Source organism: Labrus mixtus, chromosome 14 (genome assembly GCF_963584025.1).
Source record: "Labrus mixtus chromosome 14, fLabMix1.1, whole genome shotgun sequence".
In the NCBI taxonomy this organism is placed as follows: Eukaryota; Metazoa; Chordata; class Actinopteri; order Labriformes; family Labridae; genus Labrus; species Labrus mixtus.
In genome coordinates this window covers 12144048-12164544 of record NC_083625.1, presented here as the reverse complement: position 1 = coordinate 12164544, position 20497 = coordinate 12144048, and the positions used below count along the sequence as shown (strand labels likewise).

The window sequence follows — 20497 nt, the reverse complement described above, 5'->3', positions numbered from 1 at the left end:
CCCTGGCACGCTAGGAAGAGGTGTGCTTCGGCATGGTACAGGTCATGCACGAGCACAGCCTTCCATTATCAAGAAATCCCGGGGCTTTATGGCTTTATCTGACTAAAATGACTGAAAACAAGCAACAACTTCAGTAAAGTAGCAGTCATGTTCTCTGTGTTGTTCTCGGATGTTTGGACTGGACCACGCCTCACTTTTCTGTGAGCAATCGTAACGCCCAAATTTCCACCACAGGGATTAATAAAGAATTCATGACTCTGATAAAGGAATGTTTTTTGAGAAATGTGGAAACAGTTTTAGGTGCAGAATCAGAAGGTGCATACCACTCTTAACATCTGTCTAGTGAATCTGACATCTGATAATCTGATTAAAGCAAAGTTGTTATGGGGGAGACAGTGACAAACATTTGCCTAAAGCTCTGTCAAACAGTGACAAAAATCCAGAGGCCAGCACCTCGGAGGTTGACTAATTAACAACTCATTTGTTTTTCTACCCTTAAACAAAACTAATGAGTTAAATAAACGATTCACCCTTTAAACAGCAGATTTGCTGATTTGTGTTGGACCATTTATTTTGGTCTACTAACGATGAGAGGCATTTTTTTTGTGCACATGTTTATTGTGTGCACTGTATGTGTATAGACAAGAACTATATAGAGATCTTCATTTAACTATCTGTATATGTTTGTACATATTTTGCCTTATAATGCAGTTACGTTTGTACACTGGTATTTGTCACAGTTGTGTCAGGTATGTATATGAAGGTACTGTATATTGACATTTAGGTGTATAAAGGTATATATATATTTATTTTCTCTGTGTGCTTGGGCATGACACACAGGAATTTGCTGTGCATGTTGTGTATGCCTGCTCTTCAGAGGATATTTCTGTTTAATGTATTGTAATGTAATGTACCTGATTCCAGCCATGATCTATTTTTCACATCTAACTTAACCCAATAGTTTTACTCACTATTTTTTTCTCTTCAGTTTTAACCTTTCAGTGAATTATCTGCAAATAATGCTGTCCTTAAATTGAACTTAAATTGCAATTACATTTTTTAACATTAATTCACGTGATCTTCAACTAATCGTTGTAATTGTTGTAGACATTTCAATTCAAGGTTATCACCAAAATGCCCTTTGCAAACATTTTCCAGAATTTGGAATTTATACTAGCATCACTTTCAGCATTGTGTGAATTAAATGACAACTTTTTGTAAATCTAATCTTTCCTTGCATTTCAGTTGAATAAGACTCAATAAGGTCTAAATGCTGTTTTATTTATTTTTATTTTATTTTATTTGTAAAGGAACCATGTACAATATTAAACATAAATGTTGACGCATTTGATGCATTGAACCAAAGTTAGCATATAGAGCTAGTTTACATCTGCAGTCCCTCAGCAAGTCACAACTAAAACATCACACACAAAATAAACTATTACAAACATAGCAGAGTATCCCAGCAGTACATCACACACACACACGCCTGCTATGACGATGTGCTTTACATGTCACATGCAGAAAAGTCACTTTCACTTGTAGTGATTGTACTCAGTAAGGCTTTGTTAACCATGATCCTTTCAGTATCAAATTATGGAAAACTGGTGTTGATGGCTGTTTCTTTGAATACTCTGATAGCTAGTTAATCATTAGGCTTAGGGATGGAGGGTTTCCTACACTGTTTACACAGGAGATTAAACAGGCTGGGAAACATTTGCTGTATACACACATGCAGATAAATTATATAATAGTAATAAAATAAAATAAATACATTAGTATCCCATGCAAATCATGTGTAGAGGACCAGTCACGTCAGTGCTTTAAGATTGATTGAACATGAAATATAAGCCCGCAAAGTGTGTGATTATATTTTTCCAGACATTACTAGAAGAAAGAATAGATCAGTTTGTGAAAAGCACCTTATTTGTCTGGCATACTGTTTGTACTTAGACAACAAAAATTCTTCAAAAGAAATCCCCTTCCCTCCCCTGATATCTCCACCCATTGACTCCATTCCCAGCCTAGAGCAAAACTTTTGCGCAGGTCTGCCATTTTTATTCTCGCTTCAGAGGATTGATGTCTACCGGGAAAACTCCGGGGGGGCTCATTGCATTTAAAGAGACACACACACCAAAACCGACGGTTCAGAGAGAACTGGTTAATACAGGGTCACAAACCTCCTCTGGTGCTTGATTCATGTTATATTTTGACCAAAGTACAGCACAGTTGTTTCATTCAGACCACAGGGGACTGAACAGGTAGAAAAGGGATATAATATGTCCTCTTTAAACAATGCATCTGGTCCGTCCAATTCATCTGTGATATCCATGCCAAATTAAGTCTATCTATCTATATACATTTGTCCACAGGGGGCGCCAAAAATCAACATAAAAAAGAAGTTCCTCTGTAGTTTTAAATATTATAAATTTAAGTATAATTAAATAATATATGCTGAACATAATAAACATCGTCTTTGTTTTGTTGGATTGGGAATGTCTTGCAGCTGCGAATCTGCTTAAACGTTGTCTTCAATGACTGGTTATTCCATCCATGTTGCTACAAGTTATCCATGTTGGCCACAAACATTGAATTCACTGGAAACATCTGCTCAGTGGTTGAGATCCCTCCCCCATTTATTTTGTCTTGATACATTTTACACATCCTAGACACGTAAAAAAAAAAGTGTCCTATTTTTGAGGTTTTTGCTGATTTAAGCTTAAATAAGAAGAATAGTTGAGTTACAAATATTTTAATCAAAATGAAAAAGGTTGGAAAATGAAAAAGCACAGATATGAGAATATACTGTTTTTGTCACAGAAATGAAGTACTTTTTTGCTTCCCAGATCTAAAATGACATAAGGTCAGACCATTGTGTCGATAAGCACTTGCCTTTGTGCAGTGTGTTTTAGAGGTAAACGGCTGCTGGATCATCATAACTTAATTTGAATAAATTATTTAAGCTTATTATCCACTTTGGAGAAACCAGTTTCAGGAACAGTAACTAACTTACTCCTATATTAAATCTACAGTAGCATGTGAGCCTCTTTAGAGCTGGAAAACCTGAAAGTTCATCCAGACCTTCTCTTGTATGTTTAATGTGAATAGATTATTTATTCTGTGGAAGTTTGATTGGTTGTGTCTGAAAGCAATTAGTTTGTGTTCTCACTGATGAAGGCCACAGAAAATCATGAGACATGAAGACCATGAATGAATGAATGTCCTGATAAACTTTTGTGTGGGGAAACAAAACATCACAGCCTGGTAAATGGAGCATATTGAAACATTTTTGATTATCTTCCTCAAAGTCAGATCATGTGATTACTGCTCAAATAATAGTGTCAAAAAATGTTTAAGAAACATGCATTTTAATATCAGAAAACACACTTACGCTTGCTTGTTTTTTTGTGGTTGGTGGGGGTAGCCGTTTATTGTGTGAACTTTTGTTAACCCCTGCTGACCAGCTGCTACTTAACTCTATACTAATTGTGTCCTGAATGTGTCCGTTAATAAAATCTGACAAGTGATCTCATCCTGCTGTCTTTTAACAGTCAACAGTCACTTACATTGAGTGTTTGAAGTGGAAAATGACTTGTTGATAGGTGTTACAGGAGTAATACATGACTATATGGAAAGAATTGATCTTATTTCCAATGGTCTTGTTAGCTTTTGTAGCTTATGTAAAGGTATCAGATGAATTTCAGTCTCCTTCCTCACAGCAGGTGTAAATAAAGTTTAAAGTAAAATAATTATACAATTCAAAGCGTACATATTAAATTACTTTCTTGTTAGTTTTCAATAATTGCTTTTTTGCTTCTGCAGTGTGGCTTTAAATAGTCCAAAAGGACTTTTAATGCTGCTTAGAAATTTTTTCGAGTAGAGGCGCGTGCACTTCCTTGGGGTATTTAAAAGTGAGGAATGTTGTTCAGAGAAAATATCACACTAACCACAGAGGTGCGGGGGTGGGGGGGCTGGGTGGTTAGATTGGCCATTCTGGATTTTTTTAGATTGGCCATTCTGGATCTTTTAAGCTCCTCTCTCAGTAAATCCAACCAAATCAGTGAGTGATAGGTCTCTCATTACTTAACTCAGATAAATTGTCACAAACTAAGAGATAAGAGATTTGATTGTCATTCAATAAGTTTCTCTGGGAGGAGTTTCCCCTTGAAAATAAGTTTGATACCCTCTCGGGAATGGAAACTGAAGTTTTCCTTCAGTAAAAGTGTCCCACAGAGGGACCAGCTCACTCTGCCCCACAGAAAGCTCAACCCTACCCCTCTGGTACTTTAAGACTTTAAGAGGGATACCACGTCTCATACGCTAAAGAATTTCCAAGGATTTATTTTCTCCCTCCGGAGCAGGGAGGTACTTTTATTTAAAAGAATGGGAGACTATGATGAAGACACTGCATTCCTCGGACAGACTGGTCCATACTTCTGGACCACATTCTTCCTCCTGAACACAGTTTTTGTCTCAACTGGATTCAATGGACTTTACATTGTGTTTGTTGGGGCAGCTCCGAAACATCACTGTTTTGTTCCGGACGTAAACTTGACACATGAGTGGGAACATGCCATCATTCCCTTTACGATAGTGGATGGTTATGAAGTTCAGAGCCAGTGCAGCAGATATAAACTGGATGTAGTGAGGAATCTCTCGGCTGAAGGATACATTCCTGGGAGGGATGTCAACCTCACAAACCTGGAGCAGGAGGGATGTTTGAATGGATGGAGCTACAGCAAAGAGATCTACCACTCCAACATAGTCACTGAGGTAAGTGTGCATGTGTGTGTTTTATTTGGTATTTATGGGAAATCTGCTCCTTTGTGATCCTTTAAAATGTGTGTTTTAACTCTCCACAGTGGGACCTTGTTTGTGACAACCAGTGGAAAGTTCCCTTTGCATCCTCGACTCTCTTTGTGGGATACCTTCTCGGTTCCCTGATCTCAGGCCAGCTTTCTGACAGGTATTTCATCCATACTTATCACCCATAAAGACCCATAAAATCATAACATGTCTCAGTCCAATATAAACCTTGAGTTTACTTTAAAAGTTTTAAGAGAGTATTTATCATTAACTTTAAACAGTAGTTGTGTTACTTTGTGTTTCTACTTTCTGTTGAAGGATCAGATAAGTAAGGATTAAACATTGTGGTGTCAAAGGAGACTTAGGCCCTGTGATCCGTAATATAATGAAAACAGCTCCATCTACTGTTGAACTTGGTGACCTCCAAGAGAGGATTTTATTTTCCTCAGATTGTGAAAAAAGCACAACTAGTCAGGTTGCCTAGATGTGACACATGTGTTTTACTTCACCATTCATCGGTAATTGATATAGGTTTTAGTAACAACATTGCATTTCATATCAGTATTGACTTGGATCATGGGTTGTGCTTTGTGTCTATTTAAACCACATGTAAATGAGCTTTATGTGGTATCCAATCCTCTGTCAGGACGGCTACACTACATTAAGTGTTTGCTGTAGTTTGTTGTTGTCCTAAAAGAAAGAGAATGAGAACTTAATGTAACCTGTAGTCCATGTTTGTCTCTGACAGACATTTGAACTTCAGATTGTTGAGGAGCAGGGGGTTCAGGACGCAGCGGTGTGTCTGTTCACTGTTCAGCTGTTTTGCAGCTGTGATAACTGGGGGGGTGAGGGGCTTTAGGACTGTTTGATCATTGTGTCACTATGAAGCTTTTGAAGCTGTTAAAGAGTATACTTGTATGTTGGGAGGAAGTTCATTGATTACATTATTTATTCATTATTAAAAGTCATCAAGTTGGTTATTTGCTTCTGATATTAACTATTTTCGTTGAAGGCAACAAAGGAGTCTTCCTGCTCTGCAGTTGAAGTATTATGACCGTTTGAAGTCCAGGGCAAAGAGTCTCATTAAGCTGTTGTACCATTACATAAATGCACGTACTCATGTTGTGTTTGAAGTGCATGCTGGATAGATGAGAAGGAAGCTTAAGGTTTTATGTTTAACAAAGACGGTTGTTGTGCAAACAATGAATCGTCTTCTGTTTGGGTAAACTTTACCACATAAGGCATTAAGCATATATTTAAACTATAGCCACAAACTTTGAAATTCTGAATTGTAGATAATGTGAATAATAATAGATGACAGATGTACCTGATCAAAATCACATTACCGTGTAACACCTTCACTCTAGTTTGCTGTTGGCTTACTCTAGTTGCAAAAGTTCAGTCAATGAAACAAGGTAACATGCAGCTGCCAGTTGCTTACAGGGTCTTGCCTCAGAGAAGAAGAAGAATTGTGGTTACGTGTGGTACAAATACGTTTCCTTGAAAAAAAAAGTTATTGCTTTATCTCTGCACTGCCAACCCACTGGATTAAATATTAATCCACTGGGAAAGGTGTCGACTCTCAACTTGTGCTTGAGCCTATTAAAATCCCAAAATACCATCAGCAGCAGTGCAGGAATGTTAAACTCACACTATTCAAATAGCACCCCATGTATGTATACAACAGTATATATTAACGACTACAGAAACTACAGTAATAACCCTTACAGAAACATTCTGAAACAACAGAAAATTACAATAACAAAAATGACACCAATACAAACAACTGTATCATGAATAATAACAACAAAAGTAACAAGAAAAATAACTATAATATAGTGTATGATAATAAGAAAATGTGTTTTTATTGTTAATCATTTACTAATAAGCATCTGTCATTAACTGTCTGCTGTCTCGATACACTCAATGTATTACCTGACTGATCTGTTGCTGTGTCTTTGAATCTCTAACAACAAAAAACAACATGTGATTCTTTTGCGTTAAGGTTTGGGAGGAAGAAGGTTATCTTCATATCTCTTGCAGCCCAGTGTGTCTCGGTCATCCTCCAGTCTTTCTCTCATTCATGGAGGATGTTCTGCATCATGTTCCTCTTTGTTGGAGCCTCACAGATATCCATCTATATCTCGGCCTTTGTACTAGGTGTGAATTGTTGATTACATATGTTTGGCAGAAAATCTTGCAGCTTTCATTGATAAATATTGAAGATTTTTTTTTATTTCACCCCACTGTATTCATCATACACCTCTCATCTTGGACAGGAACGGAGGTGTTAAGTAAAACTATGCGAGTGATCTTCACCACCCTCGGGGCCTTTCTTTTCTATTGCATTGGGTACATGACTCTACCTTGGATTGCATATGGCATCAGAGAGTGGAGGACTCTTTTGGCAGTTTTGGCCACAACTTCTGTGGTCTACATCCCACTGTGGTGGTACGTCCTCCCCATTTGTACTCCCTAAACTTTTGTATTTGAATATATTAACTTCAATAGTTTGAATCAAAGGGATCAGCAGAAAGGATGATTTAAAAAACCCTCTTTAGTAAACGTTAAATGTAAACTTGAACTGTTTGTGCAGGTTTCTCCCAGAGTCTCCTCGCTGGCTGCTCACTCAGGGTCGAGTGGAGGAAGCTGAGGCCATCGTGAGAGATGCTGCAAGAAAAAATAAAGTTCAGGCCCCAGCAGTTATTTTTAAAGAGTTTGAGGTGAGTTTTTTTTTACTAACATCATTTATGACTTATGAATACTTAGAAAATGAATAATTTCATCATGGAGAACAGTGCTGTGCTAAAAACAGTATCTTAAAATGTAACTCTTAGGATGAAAATCTAACTGAAATCAAAACATTTCTGACAGCTAGTACAGCCCAATAGATTATTACTGGTATTAAACACAAATCAATCAAGCGTTTGTGTTTTATATGGCTTCAAATCACAGCAAAAATGAACTCATTACAGGGTACATATACAGCAGGTCCAAACTGTACTGTTGTAATATTTAACAGAACTTAATCAACCTTATGTCAGCACTCGACAACAGTACAAAAGGAGAACAAGCAAACCTGGCTTGAGCAGAATGCTTGGTATAAAATTTGCTTCTTCAATTTCAAAGTTTTGAAAGAAAGAAAGTGGGTTCACAACTGACCCAGATCCCTTCAGAATCTGCATCAATAGTTCCTTTGCCAATGCCTGATTTCAATGTGATCATAAAATATCTAAATCGTCTGTGTGCAAGAAGCACAACTGAATCAACTCTCTTGTTTTCATTGGTTTAAGCTCCAGGGGAGGCCTCCAATAAAAACATACACCATGCTTGATATTTTGAAATCCAAGAACATCAGATGTATCACACTGATGTGTCTCTTGTTGTGGTAAGTGGATGTTTTCCTGTTCAATCTAACATTTTCTAAAAGGTCATAAGTCACACTTAAATAAACTTAGATAAACACTTAGATAAATGGTGATTCTGTTATCTGTCCATATGCAGTTTAATGAATTATGTTGGGAAAGCACCAGCACATACAAATACTAAATGTGCATCCATGACATTCGATGACCCATCAATTGTAGTTTTCTTTATGGTTTCTTTTCAGGATGGCCATAAACATTGGATATTTTGGATTGTCCCTGAACACCTCTAACCTGAGCGGAGACCCCTTCATGAACTGTTTTCTATCAGCTGCTGCTGAGGTTCCTGCCTATGTGGTTTCTACTGTGCTGCTAAGAAAATGTCCAAGAAGAGCACTTCTGTCATCATTCCTCATCATTGGGGGAGGTGTTCTTCTCCTCATCCAGTTCATCCCCAATAGTAAGACTTCTTTCTGTATTTTATAGTCAATTTAAAGGGTAATTATGCATTACATTTTACAAAATACATATAGAATTGGATTTCAAGGCACAGTTCTCAAGCAGAAATTCCTCAGATGAAACAAAGCTGGTTAATTTTTATACTTCAATACTTTTTTTTGACAGGAATGTGTTTTCTGATTTGGATTAAGTGAGTGAGTGTTTTATTTAACATGACATTTTTCCTCCTTATGACTCTTTGTCCGGTTGTAAATCTACTTCTCGTCCTTGCTGTCAGGTCAGTGTTTTGTAAGCTATTATGTTCAACCTACGGTATGATGTAAAGCCAGTCTCAAAGTGTCTAGAAAGGCTGTTTCAGGAAAAAAAAGAATTAAAAAAAAGGCTTTGTATAAGAGGTTGTGCAACTGAGCAAGCTAAGTTAAACAACGATTCTTTGTAAATGTTTCATCACTTATGTGAGTTTCTGCTGCTGATTGTGCAGCTCAGATCACTTCTAGTCATTCAGGGTATACCACACTGTAAGTGAATGCAACTTTTTGACAACATAAATATACTTTTTAATGTTATGATTGTCCAAGCCAATACTGGTAATCTTAGATAATATTAACCTAAAAATCTACTGTATCTTTGATTGCAGTGTAATCCAGTAATGGGCAGAATTAATATTTAACCTGAGTTTTCACCAGATGACACTTAACAAGGCCAAAACAGTGCCATGTGATCCTGTGATATGTGTGCCTTTTACCCAAACAACATCCAACATTTTCTTCAATAAGCTATAGGTAACACAATGATTTTTGCTGATGTTAAAGAAGCTGTACTCAAGATCAGTGCATCCTCTCAATCAGTTTTTCAGAATGAGTTTAGAAGTGTTCATATTAGAAGGGTTCATATAATTCATCTTTGTTTTGTAAGTATGAGACCATGGTCACAGAAAATTTAAAGTTCACTTCTTAACTTGAATTTTATCATTTCATATATTTAAATTAATTATATTCCCCCTGAGACTGTTATGATATCTATTTTCTTTTCAAACCTGAGGGTTTTACCTCTTGCTCTGCCTAAGTGGGACTTAAAGTATTATTTCAAGTTACTTTTTCTCTACCTCAGTCTACCTGTCCCTGTGCCACTTTCAACACAGTCATTTTTCCTCGCCAAGACCAGTTATTTTGTAGATTTTTCTTTAATAAGCTTTAAATAAACTCAAATTTCACATTTCTCTCCCTCTCAGCCCTTCAGTATATAGCTCTGGCTTTGGAAATGACCGGGAAGTTTGGCTTCACCATGGCCTTCAGCATCGTCTACATCTACACTGCAGAGATTTATCCCACTGTACTCAGGAACGTCGGCATGGGAATGTGCTCCTCGGCTGCACGCATCGGCAGTATCACAGCTCCTTATGTCATTTATTTAGGTATGTAAAAGTTATCGTATCAGTTTAAATAGCAAAACCATTCTGTATAGATTCATATCAGTGACTTGTACAAATGCATTTCAAGCACTTCTTTGTCATTTTTAATGAAGAGCTGTGTTCTGTTTCTGTTCAGGTACTTATAATAAGGTTCTGCCGTATATTCTCATGGGAAGTCTCACAATTGCCTCCTCTGTGGTGAATTTCTTCCTTCCGGAGACCCTACATAGAGATCTTCCAGAAACAGTGGAGCAGATGCAAGAATGTCAGGGGTAGGTACATCTTGTCCTCGTTTCTGCGGTACACACAGTTGAAGTAACCATAACCACAAAGTTTTACAACAAACTTTAGAAGATAAGATAACAGCTCTCACTCAGTCACATGTTACAACAAATATGAGCGTCTTTTGTAATTGACCTCCAAAGAGATACACAGGCAAGACATTTCTTTGAGTTCTTATCCAACACAAATAACTGAATTCCTCTTGAAAAAAAATTGTCAAAATGTCTTGACTCAATCATATGATAGTGCATCACTCTTATTGCTTACGCCAAAGAAGGAGTCAAAGGCCGGAAAATTAAAAAAGAAAATATATGCATAGTTGTTGTTTTTTTGGGGGGGGGGAGGTTAATTTTTGTGATTTTGTGCCTTTATTGGAGGTACAGATATGGGATAGAGTCAGACACCAGGGTGAGAGTTAGGAATTACTTGCAGGAAAGGCGCCATAGGTGGGATTCAAACCTGGGCCACCCTCTTTGAGGACTGCAGCTTCTGTAAATGGGGCGCATAATCTAGCCAGTCTGCTACCAGCACACCATGTGCATAGTTTTACCCTATAAACATAAAAGCCAAGACACAGTAAAAGGAAGGAATACATAACATTAATATATTTACAAAAATTATATATCGGACACATTTTTTTTTACCAGTGGTTCTCTTATTGCTCATCAGCTTTTTGCCTTTGTTTTTCTTTGGATTACAGGTTGTGCAATGGACCCAAAAAGAAGAGATATGTAGAAAATGGAGGAAGCGACAACCCCAACATTCATCATGAGGCAAAGTCTGATGTGCAATCTCTTACTGCATAGTTCAGATTGGCAAACAACAAAGAAATGAAAAAAAAAGAAGGAACTTTTTGATTGCTTGAATTAAATAATCAGAAATCTGAAATTAAAATCCAAAACATGCACAGCGGGATCCAAAAGCCTGCTGCCAAAAACTGTATGTTTTTTTTTTTTTTTTTTAACATTTTTAAAACCTCTATTTTTGTACTCAGTTGATGGTTGCTACCTACAGAATTGTTCTTTGGAAATGTTAAGTTGTTTTAAATAAAGGTAAAAAGTCAAACCAAACTTGTATTTTGATTTATTTATTTTTCCTTTATGTCTTGTATTACATTATATTGAACAAATTAAGCTTCTTTTTTTTTTTTCTAAAAAAAAAACAAAAAAAAAAACAGCCCTGCAATAAATGGTTCTGTATTGTGTTATTGTTGCATCAAGTAAAAGTGAGGTTAGTTTATTGAAGAATTATACAAAAAATCTAAATCTAAAACCCACTGTTGGTGTTCAAGGGTTGGTAACTCACATAGTGTTAACTGTAAAAGACAAGTATCACTCTGTTGAAGAAAACCATTTGCATGTGGTCTGTGTCTCAGTTGTATCTGAGATAACTATGCTGGAGATGGCGTAATAGTAAAGCCTCCCCAAGGTGTGCTGGACTTAACTAGACAAAAGAATAGTGGAGGGAGATGCCCACTTGGTTACCCCAGTGATGTACTGGTTCTCACTAACCATCTGTCTTTACTGTTGAGTTGGGGGGAACCATTAGGCGCTAGATTATGTAACAAATAAGCAAGGCTTTAGGATACGAGTGGGTTGCTCTACGGAGCACTTGTCCTTTTCATTCGGGCTTTTCATTAAGTATCAACTGTTTTATTTTCAAAATCAGCAGGGCCCCTTCTGACGAGACTGGGAAAATTGTGAAGTGGTAGAAAATGAAGTATTGTATCCGTTATTGGCTCCTGTTCAACAGGACTTTTGCCGTCTGTCTCAAAGTTCATTGAGTCATAACGTCCTTACTGCTTTATCTGCAAACAATCTGTCCTCACAAATTATTGGTTTACTTCATTTTGAAAATGATTTACTCCATGCCCAAGTGTACTTTGAATTGTTTCCTTACATCACAACCTGTGTTATTAATACACCATATTTCTTACTTCATGCTTAACTCAAGTGCATTGTGGAGTATTGTATGTAACTGTGTAACCTTCAACATCAAGTGAAGCTGGCATATATAACTCAGCTTATTCTCTCACATGGGTCAAATTCGAGTCACAGTGCAGTAGACCAAATTCTCTCCTGTGCCTTGTGGATGTCTTTTTCGATCCTTACTTTTTTTTATCGAGGGTTTTGAAAAAGATAATGGGCAGCTTAAAGACGAGGGACTATGACAGTATCACATCATTCCTTGGATCTTGGGGACCCTTTCAACAAAGGATTTTTTTAGCACTGGCCATCAGCATCCTACCAAATGGATTTGTTGGTACCAACATACTATTTGTAGGTGATACCCCTCCACATGAGTGCTTTATCCCTGAAAACAACAGCATCAGTGACATGTGGAGAAATGTGACTATCCCTTTGGAGACTGTCAATGGCGTTGAAAAGCGAAGCTCCTGCTCAAGGCTTAACTTGGATATTGTCAGTAACTACTCTCAAAAAGGAATCATCCCAAATGTGGATGTAAATGTGAGTAACATTCCTTTAGAGAGTTGTCTAGATGGTTGGACTTACAGCAAAGAAATCTACCAGTCAACCATTGTCACAGAGGTGAGTCATCAATTAACTTCTCTGTAATTTTCAGTTATAAATAAGAAATTGTAAAATACAAGTAAGTTAAACTTAAAGCAGTCCATGTTATTCCAATTCATTGTTTTCATCTCTGTAATAGGATAAGCTGGTCAATCGTGTCATGCACTAAGATCTAACAGGACAAGCACAGAGAGAAGTTCCCTGTCCGAGGCGAGACAGACAGTCTCAGTGCTTTATATGGTGGACTTTAAATTCTGACTGAAAAAAATCCATGTCATTGAGACAGTCACATAACTGATTTGCTAACACTTTCTCCAGGATTTTTTGGAGAAAATGAAGGTTAGCTATTAATAAGGTTAGTTAGGGTTCTTGAATCAAGAGTAGGCTTTTAAGAAGAGGTTTAAATACAGCTACTACAACGACAGTGGTACATAGCATGCCAGTAAAGACATATTGACCATATCTAATATAGAGCAATCAGCTTGGTTGGGATTGGTTCTAAAAGACAGACTGACGGTGTAGATGAAAGAAGTCCAGAAATTGGCCAGGTAGCTGGAGAAGTGCCAGTCCACTCCCTGAGCACTGCTGAGGTGCCCTTGAGCAAGGCACTGAACCCCCCAAAAAACTGCTGGAGCGCTTTCTGTGGGCAGCCCCCTCACTCTGAGACCTCTACTATAGTACATGTCCATAGGGTCCTGTTTGTGCATGTGTGTATTTCGGCCTATGTGTGTAATCATATTCGTTAAAAACAGAGTGTCATATCGAATTTCCCTTTGCGGGATTAATAAAGTACAAATTATTATGATGATTATTTATTGAAAGGTCAATTGGAGAAAAACGATTGAGGTCAATATCAGGTTTTAGAGACAAATTTGAAGCGCCACATTCTTTAAAATTTACGAGATGTAGATTCTACAAAAAAAAAAAAAAAGCCATTTGACTACAAATGCTAATCGCTCTTTATGCTAAGTTAGCTACTATTATAGCAAAACCTGTGTGACTATTTCAGCTACCAACACTGATGCTATTACTACTTCTAGGGGTGACAGTACAATTTAGGAGATGACTTATTAATGCTGCTTCTGGCATAATAATAATAATAATGGCCTGTGTGTTCATTGGTGCCACAACACTAAGCTATAGATTACATATTTTGATGAATGTTTCTTATATTTTGTGATTCCTTCATTTATGTTAATTGTTGTTAAGTGTTTTATGTCTGAAACCCAGTAAATTGTGCTGCTGCCTGTCTTGGCCAGGATGCTCTTTTAAAAGAGATTCTTAATCTCAATGAGACTTTTCCTGGTTAAATAAGATTATGACGCTGCTGCTTCAAATAAAATATGTTCCATATTGCTACTGTTGTATAATACTGATAACTAAACAATATGTCTCCATTTGCAGTGGGACTTGGTGTGTGACAATGGCTACAAAACTCCATTGGCTACCTCTATCCATTACGTTGGAGTACTAGTGGGAGCATTTTTATCAGGCCAGATGTCTGACAGGTTGGTACTGCTAACAGTAATGTCAGAAACATTTAACAGTCCAATTTGGTTCTGAGGGATAAACACAAATCATGCACTGTATTTCTTTTTCTTTCTCAGGTTTGGAAGGAGACCCACACTCTTTCTCATGATGGCTATACAGACTGTTTCAATTACAGCACAAATATTCTCACCAAGCTGGGAGATCTTTACACTTATTTTCTTCTTTGTTGGTGGGGGAGGATACTCCAACTATATCGTTGCATTTGTGCTGGGTATGTTTTCTAGTGAGGATCTCAAGCATTCAATAATGATTTGATAGCCCTTGATAAATTTGTATGTCATAATTACCTGTTTGAGCTGATAGGTAAAACAGAAAAAAAAACATAAAGTTTGAATAAAACATTTTTACTCAAAAAATATGTAATGCTAGCTTTGAGATAAGTCTGTGTAGTTTAAATGATGGTTTTAAGACCAAGTCAGTGCCAATAAAAATAATAAATGCTATCTCATAAGACATAGAATAGGACATTGTTGTTGGTTAAAGGGGCCAAAATCAGAATTCATTCAAGTATGCATATATTAATTTTATTTCGAGGTATTTTATTTTCTGCAGGAAGAAACTTGAATTTCAGTTTTATTTACCTTCTTTAATCTGTTACTCATCCAGGTACAGAAATTCTAAGCCCAAAATCCAGAGTGGTCTTCTGCTCTCTTGGGGTTTTTATGAGCTCTGCTTTGGGGTACATGGTAAGCCCAGCTGCAGCTTACTTCCTCCGTGATTGGCGATTGCTGCTGATTCCCATGGCTGCCTCTGGCCTGTTGTACCTCCCTCTTTGGTGGTAAGAATATTCAAATCATGTATTTTACCTATTGAATCTAACACGATTGTGACCATTTTAATGATGTTTCTTGGTGGGAGTTTCATAAACTCATGGTTTAAGGGAAGCAATCCACCTCCAATACTCACTTAAACCCCCACATGGTGGATATACTCTTAAACCAGGATACTTCTGGAGAGCAGAGTTTTATGAAATAGGACGGTGCACAAGCTAATATCTAACTACATACTGTTTTCCAGTCCCTTAAAGGGAATTGCTGGTGTGTATAGGCCCTTTAAGTACAGTCAACTGGTTAGGTTTTGTGCATTTATTCCCCTTTCTCTGAGAGTCATTATTGTCAATGTTTTCTGTTTTTAATGTCCAGGATAGTCCCAGAGTCTCCTCGCTGGCTGTTTTATCAGGGAAGAGTGAAGGAGGCTGAGGCAATACTGAGGGACGCTGCCAAGACAAATAACGTAGAGGCTCCACAGACCATCTTTACAGCAGCTGAGGTATCAGCTGTTTTATGATTAACATGTTATAAAGATTAACCACATGTTAACCACATGTGCCGCTCAGCTCAGAGTGCACGTGCCAAGGCAGTGTCAAGCAGTAAAAGCTAGTTTTAACAAACTTCGGAAAGAAACTGGGTAGAAGAGCAGCTTTATTACACTTTGAAACCAATAGTTTATTACCTCCAGTTTTCAAAAGCTCCCAATCCCAGAAACAAAACTTAGCGTAACAGGCCCTGAAATCCTTACCAAACATGAGACAAGCGCAAAAAAGTAAAACTCATTAATCAAAGTAATTTAATTTAAAATTAATTAGAAACTTCTAGAACCATCCATCCATCATTTATAGGGGTTTGTGGGGGTTTCAGCAGCTCAGCAGTCAAATGTGCAGATTAGAATTTGACTTTTCAGGCTACGTTGTTTCAACAATTCTTGTTTTTTGCAGATCGAAGACGTACTGGCTATGAAAAACAAGAAATACAACTTATCAATTATCCTAAGCAACTGCAATATGTTTTCTCTTACACTACTGTGCTCACTTCTGTGGTAGGTCTACAGTTTCCTCACACCTCAATCCATCAATCCATCACATTTACTAAAATCTCTGTTTTATGTCTATTTTAAGTTATTCCTATCCTGTTTGTAATATCTTTTTCTGAATGTCTCCAGGATCATCATCACCATCAGTTACTACGCTTTAGCCCTCAATACTTCAAACCTGCACGGCAGCCCTTATTTAAACTGCTTCTTCTCTGCTTTGACAGAGGTGCCAGCTTATATTGTTGCTCTTCTATTGCTCAAGTTTTGCCCCAGGCGCTTCTGTCAGTCTTCTACACTGTTGCTTGGAGGCGTGATGATCCTCTGTGTTAACCTCATCCCCATAGGTAAGTCTCAAACTCTTTAAGTCAAGTAGCATAATAATTTTTAGCAGTTAGTGATCAACAAAGATTGACGTCATGATGCATTCATTTTGTCAATGAAGTTAATGAAGTGACGATGATGAACATGTGCTCCTAATGTTATGTTGATCCATCTAGTAAATGGTGAAATATTTTAAAAGTCCAGTTTTCACCCTCATTGTGACGCAAAATCAAATGTTGCCATCCGTCAAAATAATTTTATTAATTAATTATTTCATGAGATATTTTAGTAGGTTCACTGACCTACTGAGTTTCCCTTACCAAAGTGCCAAAACAGAAATATAGGTCAATTAAAAGCGGTGAGATGGTAGAGTTATGTGGGAAGTTTGAAATGCCTTTCGTGAACTCTGGGGTATTTTCCTTTATGGCGTTTTTGATGGTCTCTTCAGGTCTACCTGCTGTATCCGTGTTTCTTGAGATGTTGGGGAAATTTGGCATGACAGCTGCATTTTGCATCGTATATGCTGTCACATCAGAGCACTTCCCCACTTTTATCAGAACTACAGCAATGGGATGTTGTTCAATGGCAGCTCGCATTGGAACAATCATCTCCCCCTTCATCATTTATCTGGGTAAGGATTTATTGTTTTTAGATTGTCAGCACTTTGCCAGTGCAAGGGACTTTTTCAGCTGAAATGTGGTAGTTGTAGGAGTTTTCATAATCACTGCAACAATATATGTGTTCAATTGTCAAAGAAATCAGTAAACGAATGAATGAATGTGCAAATATTTTCACAGAGAATACTTTTTCATTCAAATGAAATGATTAACAGAGAAAAAAATATATCCTGATTATTTGATACAATGAGTGTCCTAATGTTTCAACAGTTTGGTTTGTTTTTATAAATCTAAGAAGTGACTTACTTTGACTTTCTTTTGCAGGTCAATACAACAAGTCACTCCCGTACATATTGATGGGAAGCATTGCAGTTGTCGGTGCTGTCTTATGCCTCTTTCTTCCAGAGACATTTAACAAGCCTTTACCAGAGACCTTATCCCAGATGCAGCAGATAAACCAGTGAGTTCACACACTATGCTGTATGTTTAAAGGCAACAATGTTTCTATAACTGCACAGATTATGTTTTAATTTACCACAAAGTCAAGAAAAATGCGGAGAGGGGTGAAGTTCCATCTCTTTAGCTCCTGCGCTACAGCCACCACAAAAATGTTATGTCAGTGCAGATATACATTTAAATGATTGACAAAGTTTGGTTTAATTTTTAAAAACGACAGATACAAAAACTACAGCTGCTCACTTTGTAATTTTAGTCATTTTTATGTAATGTTGCATCTCTTGAAGGCCCTTAGGGACCAGTCTTAGAGAAGTGCAACAATTATTAATTTATAATGGTCTACTCTTGTTACCCCTATTCTTATTGTTATCAGGAAACCTTTAGTTAATCTCTGATCTTTGATGCTGCTGCTGTTACAGTGTCACTAAATATCCTCTTAACATTCAAACAGGAGACGAGGAAAGAAGAAAGAAGCTGAAAAGGGAGAGCACATCGCTGATTTTCAGACTAAAGAATCAAAGTTGTAGTTTATCCCCTAGTTGCCACTACAGTGGAGAGAAAAAAAAAAAGGCTGTTTTTCTTCCAAACGAATATGTTTTGTTGTAAATGATATCTTATACTTCCACTCACTGACCAGCCGTTTAAGAGTGCCAAACATTTCCCAAAATCAAGATTGCTGCAGGAGGTCAGAAATGCTATACAGCTCAGGAAAATCTCCCAAACCCTACCACAGGAGAAAACCCTTGCAATGAAAAAACGTAACATCATATAATAACTAAAGAGCAAAATAAATGTTAAAATACCAAGTATTGGTTTCATATTTGAAGAAAATTATGATGAATCATACGTTCAATTAAGACATCATGCATTGAAGGATATATTTCATTTAGAATTGATACAACCATAATTGAGATTTTTTTTTTTTTTTTTAATTCCTTGATCTGGAGTGATGTTTTTCTGTTTATCAATTGACTTATTTAATGTGTAAGACAGGAAAAACCTTTGAACTTAAATTTAAGAACTCAAATTCATGCTCTCCACTTGAATGAACATGTTACCAACTGAAAATGTTCCGTTGAAATAAACAATTTGGATATGTTTGTGCACTAAAGGGAATGAAAACCAAAAAAAAAAGCTGCTTGATAAAGTCGTGGTTATTTATGCTTGAAAGCTTGAAGCGTACTTTGCAAAGTTTTTATTGTAGTTTTTCGTGGTATAAAACTGTTTTAACGCTGTACATAGTTTAAGTCACGTGGAAAATTACCAAAGCTTTAATGTTTTTTCTATTTTTATAATTTGTGTTAACAGTGTGCTCTCATTGTATATTATGATTTTGTTTTGTTAAAGTCACTAATGAGATAATGTTGTTTTGTTTCCTGTTTGTTTTCTTTATTGATTGATCTGATTGAACTGGCACGCGACAAGTAATGTGGGTGTGTACATTTATTTTTGATTGGTTGTTTAATAAAATCACCTTGAGTGAGCACAGCTGCTACTGCTGTGTTTTTGCAATCAGTCACGTCGTTGCGTCTACTCTGTGAACAATTTGTACTGAAGGACTTAATTTATGAGTTGAAAAGGGCTTTCACACTTGCAGAATTCTCCCGAAAAACTCCTGATATTTCCAGGAGGAGCCGTATATGTGAACGCAAACATCAGAATTTTTCCCTCGGACTTCACCCGGAGTTTCTCCTGCCAGACCCCTTGTATTTTTTCCGCAGCAAGTCCGAGTGAGCTGATGTAAGAACGCAGGAGGATATTCTCCCCGGAGAATTCACCTTGAGCCAATAGGAGGAGGAATGACGTTTCTATGCTGTGACAGCTGCACGGTGCATACAGTGTATACACTCGACCACTACGATCACCGTGAACATAATTAAACGGCTGCAATACGTTTTCTGTTCGCCAGCATGTTGTTCTCCGCTCTTCTGTTGATATTGTCATTCCGTTGGAGTACATAGCATTGATATAAAGGCAAACATTGTCACTATAGCGTCGTATAGCGGACTTGTTTTTTACATCACGTCTTACCTCAGGAGACCCCCCCTATAATATGAGCAGCCAGGTCAGAATAATCTCCGGAGCAGTCTTCCTGAAATTATCTCGACATTTTCAGGAGTGCATATGTGAAAACAGCTAAAGCATGAAAATAATGGATAAAGAAAAAAAAAAAAAAGGATATAATGAAATCCATCTGAAAATACAGATGCCTCTGACATTTCAAATGTGCATGATACTTTATATTTGATGATAATATGTGACGTCAAAGGTGACATCTGTGTACTCTGGTTTGATATATTATCAACCCTCACTACTGTTTACAATTTAAACTTAGACTGAGAGTTATACCAGGAATATTTCCAGTATACCTTACACAGGTCACTAAACCACTGACAGTAATGTAGAGGTTGTCCACCTGCTGCTATAACCCAGAGGTGCTGCTTTTCAACAGGCAAGGCAGACAACTGCTTAGGGCCCTTGGCCAGTAGGGGGCCCAACCAAGGACTGACAAACTTAAAACCATATGTAACAGTGGCTCAGGAGGAGGAGGGGCAGTTTGCTTTAGTCCCGCTGAGTAAAACTATAGGTTATAGATGTAACTACTAATAAGTTATATATAGTATAGAGCTGGGCTATTCAGTTAAAGGGGCAACACCTCATAATTTGACAACTCCTGGATAATAGAAATAGTTTGAACTGTCCTCAGTGAACAAACATGCTTATGATCCAGGAGCTACAAACAAAGCCAGCAGAGGTTATCATTGCAATAAGGGTTGCCCCCCTTTAAAGAGACCGGTTTGGGCAAAAAATGATTTGGCTAAGAAATGCTTTTTACATTTATCTTTGCATTCTACTGAAATTAAAAATACATGTCTAGAGTGAAAATAA

At 37.2% G+C, this 20497-nt stretch overlaps 2 protein-coding genes across 2 annotated transcripts; both read left to right on the top strand.

The window, feature by feature from the left end:
• Positions 1-4038: 4038 nt before the first annotated feature.
• slc22a5 (solute carrier family 22 member 5) lies at positions 4039-11387 on the top strand. Its single transcript, XM_061055102.1, has 10 exons — positions 4039-4773; positions 4863-4966; positions 6812-6966; positions 7086-7257; positions 7403-7529; positions 8100-8194; positions 8417-8631; positions 9862-10044; positions 10178-10313; positions 11024-11387. The coding sequence occupies exons 1-10, from the start codon at positions 4384-4386 to the stop codon at positions 11127-11129; spliced, it is 1683 nt and encodes a 560-aa protein (XP_060911085.1). The 5' UTR covers positions 4039-4383; the 3' UTR covers positions 11130-11387.
• Positions 11388-12271: 884 nt separating this feature from the next.
• Positions 12272-18181, top strand: LOC132988023 (solute carrier family 22 member 4-like). Its single transcript, XM_061055101.1, has 10 exons — positions 12272-12872; positions 14259-14362; positions 14462-14616; positions 15012-15183; positions 15548-15674; positions 16120-16220; positions 16344-16558; positions 16984-17166; positions 17477-17612; positions 18060-18181. The coding sequence occupies exons 1-10, from the start codon at positions 12465-12467 to the stop codon at positions 18133-18135; spliced, it is 1677 nt and encodes a 558-aa protein (XP_060911084.1). The 5' UTR covers positions 12272-12464; the 3' UTR covers positions 18136-18181.
• Positions 18182-20497: the final 2316 nt, after the last annotated feature.